The sequence below is a fragment of the Etheostoma cragini genome, chromosome 18 (genome assembly GCF_013103735.1).
Source record: "Etheostoma cragini isolate CJK2018 chromosome 18, CSU_Ecrag_1.0, whole genome shotgun sequence".
NCBI lineage: Eukaryota > Metazoa > Chordata > Actinopteri > Perciformes > Percidae > Etheostoma > Etheostoma cragini.
Genome location: NC_048424.1, coordinates 22492275 through 22497191, shown reverse-complemented (window position 1 = coordinate 22497191; position 4917 = coordinate 22492275). Strand labels below are relative to the sequence as shown.

General features: G+C 40.7%; 1 protein-coding gene across 2 annotated transcripts in view; it reads left to right on the top strand.

The window, feature by feature from the left end:
* elp3 (elongator acetyltransferase complex subunit 3) overlaps positions 1–2961 on the top strand; it is a 25585-nt gene extending 22624 nt beyond the window's left edge. The window contains exons 15-16 of one of the 2 annotated variants that reach the window (XR_004660357.1): positions 2078–2506; positions 2684–2692. Coding sequence is in view for 1 of the 2 variants with exons in the window: in XM_034899811.1 (XP_034755702.1) it covers positions 2078–2169 (92 nt within the window). In the remaining variant the exon portion in view is untranslated. Of the gene's footprint in view, positions 1–2077 lie in introns of both variants that reach the window. The other variant, XM_034899811.1, reaches the window with a different exon arrangement.
* The last annotated feature ends 1956 nt before the right edge of the window (positions 2962–4917 follow it).

Below are 4917 nucleotides of genomic sequence, written 5' to 3'. Positions count from 1 at the left end.
TTTCTTTAGCCTTTCTGAGATCTCTCTCTCCCTCTCTGTATCTCTCCCTCTGTCAATTTCAATGTGGCCAAAAAAAATACATCTGTGTTCAAAAGCATAAGAACAAACATACATTTCTTGCTTCATGCCTTCTGTCTCTGTCTCTCTCTGTCGTTCTTTCTCTCTCTCCCTTCCTCTCTGTCTTTCTCTCTCTCCCTCCCTCTTTCTCTTTTTCACTCTCTCTCTCTCTTTGTCTTTCTCTCTCTCTCCCTCCCTCTTTCTCTTTCTCACTCTTTGTCTCTCTCAAAATATCTTCCATTGTACATCTGCATTCACATCCATAGCATTAACATTAGCTGTGTGTGTGTGTGTGTGTGTGTGTGTGTGTGTAAAAATGTAGTTTTCAGGGACAACATTCTGCGGGGCCTGATATCGTTGTTAATACTATTTAGATAGCATGCTATATTAATTATTATTATTATTTTATTTTATAATTAAAGAATAGAGAACATTGGATAGCTAACTAGGTTAGTTAGTTCTTGTATTTCATTCATTTACTCTAGCTAGACTATTGGTAACTAAAATCTCCCTTTATCTTTACCTCAAGTAAACATGTTAAGTTAAGCAAGTAAAACGGTGTGTGCAGTCACTCTGTGTGTGTGTGCAGTCACTCTGTGTGTGTGCAGTCACTCTGTGTGTGTGCAGTCACTCTGTGTGTGTGCAGTCACTCTGTGTGAGTGTGTGCAGTCACTCTGTGTGTGTTTGTGTGCAGTCACTCTGTGTGTGTGTGCAGTCACTCTGTGTGTGTGTGCAGTCACTCTGTGTGTGTGTGTGCAGTCACTCTGTGTGTGTGCAGTAACTCAAACACACTTAAAATGCATGCGGGTGCTTTTTGAGCCTTTGTCTGTGCCTTTTCCACCAACTGACAGTTAGTGAAATATCAATAAAACCTTATTGTATCATTTGGGGGAGCTTAGGAACATTTGCTCTGGCGCCCCCTAAAATTGGCCTACCGACATCCCTGATCAGAAGCAAATAATGAAAAGCTATAAACTTATTGGTTTGGTTGAAGTTGTTTTCATGATTGCATCAGTGTAATGCTAGCATGAAGTAATTCTGCTGCATATTACATTTAAAATGGTTACATCATAATATCGTATTTGATGAGACAGAGCAGCATTTGCCTGGTGATAAAACATGAAACACCACTTTTGCAAAATAAAATTGTGTGCTTGTGCGTGTGTCGTCGTCACATGCCCTAATGAAGGTAAACACAGTGGGCGGCCGTGTGCAATGTTGCTGCGCTCTGGCGCAGCTCTTCTCCAATCAGAGGCTGTGGATTTGTCAACATGTGTCCTGCTGCAGGGGTTTAATACACTGGAGGAGAAGCTTTTCATACGCTAGGAATCAGCTGGGGATAATAACAGACACTCATTCATTTTTAGATCAGACATTAAACGTTCATTGCCGATGCCGATTTCACCACACACACTAACAGAGTATTTCTTTCTATGCATATCAAACATCGTTCCACTGTTTCTGTGTATTTGGTGAAGTATTACTATGCTCACCAAACTGGCAGCAGAGTGATGTGCTACAAAAAAACCTGGATGTGATTGTTAAAGTCCCATGTTGTAAAAAGGGAGATTTCCATGTCTTTTTTTTGTTAACCCTTGTGTTGTCCTCCGGGGTCAAAAAACAAACAAAAGTTGACATTTCCTCCCTTTTTCAGACTTTTTATTTAAATGTTCACTACCACCACCTTACTTCCACTAGTTTTACACTACTGTTTGGAATCCATGGTCAATAACTAACTCATTAATACAGAATTATACCTAATATTTTAGTTAAAAAAGCAGAAATAATTAATCATTTTGACTAATGGTTAAGATCAGAGGAATGAAAGTGATCAATTGTATGAGAGTGTTATATGGATAAAATCTATTTTTGTGGTAATGATTAAAAAAAATTGTTGAAAAGAAACCCATATTTCATATATGGACATTTTTTAAAGGGTCAGATTTGACCCGAGGACAAGAGGAGGGGTAATGTTATTGAACTGAGCACCATGTTGTTTCCCCTCTGGTGTGTTCTGCAGGTGTGGGAACAAGGAACTACTACAGGAAGATGGGCTATGAGTTGGAGGGGCCGTATATGGTGAAGGACCTCTATGGACCCGGAATGGACTGAACCTGGACACTGATTTTTTATCAGGACAGTGGATACAGGCGCACGTACACACACACCATTGTATTTATCAAGACAACATTCTGGGGGACTGGTTGCCGCGGTATGTTTAGGGGAACTTGTTCTGTTTTTTAAGCATCAGAGGAGATAACGGTTAGGTTTTTATCTGGTACACACCAGGAAATGCTGTTGCATCTCCTCCGCTTTATTTCTAATTTTAAAGATAAGGACCCGTGAGGTGTAAGAGTGTGTAAGGAATAAAGTGACCCTATTCAGGATGAATCCGGAACATCTGGTGGACGAGGCTTTGAGTTCATTTTGAGACGCAAACTTTTTTCTTGTATCTTTTTTTTTTTTTCTTGCTCCTTTTTTTGAAACTGGTACCAAACACACAGCTCTCCACTTTGAAACAAATGGGTACCACCAGTGCCTCGTCTACGAACTCTGTTTCAGCAGTTCTGTCTTCAGTTGGACAAGAAATGAGGACAATATGGAGGACATTTTTAATTTTACTCAGATGTTACATGTGTCTGGTAAATAAAGATCCAAATGGCTATCCCTTTGGTTTGTGTTCGTCTAGGATGAGAAACCTGTTTAGCATTGCAGTTTGAGTTAATCATGTTTGTGTTGCAATTAAATAGAAAAGCCATTATGAGTCAAGCGTTCATTAACGGCTGGCAGTGGATGAATAAACTGGAAAGTGTCCTCACTGGGCGGCCGTTGCGATTTATAGGGCAGGAAATTGAATATTAGCGTTACATAAATTGCTTTTTTAAAGCCCCACAGTTAATCCTATTACTTGTGTTTCATGCGTTCTTGGGCTTCATGTATTCTGGGAAATTCCAGTTGTTGAACACATCACTTGACCATCTTTTTATTTATTTTTTCTAAAAGAATTAAGTATATTTCAGGCACTGTTAGTGTTCTGCTTAATGAGACAATGTTCTTACTGTAGAAATACATTTAGATAATTACATCTAAATGAGAAAGAAAGGTCACATTGTCAGAGTAGCTCCTATAATGTATTCCCCAATGTCAAGGGGGCCTGCCCTTGCAGGAGACCCCCCAGTGATTGCCCTATGAGAGGGTTTTACGGGCTCGTTTGACACAGCCTTTCCAATTACATCTCCATCAGTTAGCTGTCTATTGGCCATTGACTGAATGCTGGGTTCAGCCACTCCGTTACTGGAAAGGCATTGTCATTTGAAAAACAGCTATCAATAAAGCAAAAAAAAAGGCTCCTGTGGCAACCTATGTCTCATATAGATTTCAACTGCGCGGGGTAACTGAAGCTAAACGGCCATGCATCACTTCCTGGGAGCTGCTACTGTGTCGTGACTGTGAAGAGCTGTGTGTTGGTGCTGCTGCAGTCCTGACGCATCGAGGAATGCCACAGTCGGGCTTTCTCTCTACGCTTGCTCACTCTCGCTATCAGCTGTGAAATGTGAAAGGACCCACCCCCCACCCACTTCCCTCACACACACACACACACACACACACACACACACACACACACACACACCCCTCGCTGACTCTGTGCCGAGCTGATTTGTCCTGTAGAGGAGGAAGAGTTTGGTCTAATCTTCACTGCAACACGAGCTAGCAAGTTCACTTAAAAGTTCACTGAAGTGAAGGTTACAGGACTTGTCTACACAAGTTACCGGAGTAAAAGAAGATGTGTGCAATATCCCATGGGTCGTCCAACGTTTTTAAGCCAAACTGAAAGAGAGCTGGAGCAGGGACCCACTGCTACATATGTAGTATAAAAGAAGTTTCATGTTAAACTGGGCCTGCAAAAACACACAGTACTTTTTAAGTACATAAACTACTAAGCTATTAAAAATAATTGATGAATAGTGGCAGTAACGGTCACAATAAGGATGGGACTGAAACCAGTGAACCTGCAGGAAGACTCAGCTCCGTTTGGGCCAGTTCTCATTAATATTCAACCAACTAAGCTGCTTGACTCTGATTGGCTAACAGCTAGCCAATGAGAGCCTGGGTATCAGCATCCTTAAAATATAGTATTATATTGTATTCTAATATAAATAAACCACCCTACATAAGCTGAACCAGAGCGGGGCTGGGTGATATGGAGAAAATCTGTTATCAAGATGTTCTTGACCACCTAGCATTCCTATCTGTGTTGTTTTTTTTTTACTCTGGGACATGTTTTAAATGTCCAAATATTTTAGATAATCATCAGTGATTTGGATATAATGAGTAAGTGGTAAAAGGCAATTAATAGCAAGAACAGCAAGATGACATCACGTTACTGTAATGAAGCCGTTAACACCTGACTATTATTAATATATAACCATATTACAATATCCAAAATCTATGATATCTAATCTCATATCAAAATATTGATTTAATATTGATATATTATCCCGAGCCTAAATCAGACCCAGATATACCAATCATGAATATATATTAAGACATCTCACAACCATACTAACATATTGAACCCTGAAGCTTACAGGTTCAAAGAGTTCCTGTGAAGGTTGTGGAGAAGGAGGTCAAAGGTCGGAGGTGTCGGCGGAGCAGCGTGAGCCTTCACACGGGTCAAAGACACAGAGGTTAGGTGAGCTCAAATCTCCTCTCGTCCCCCTAGACGTCCACATCACACACTCTGCTGAGCTCAGGGTCTTATAGGGGCCTGCTTGTTCAAAAACCTTTCATCTGGATCAGAATGATCTCTCAGTCGACTCCATCTCAACCAGTCGACTACATTTCTCTCAGTCGACTACA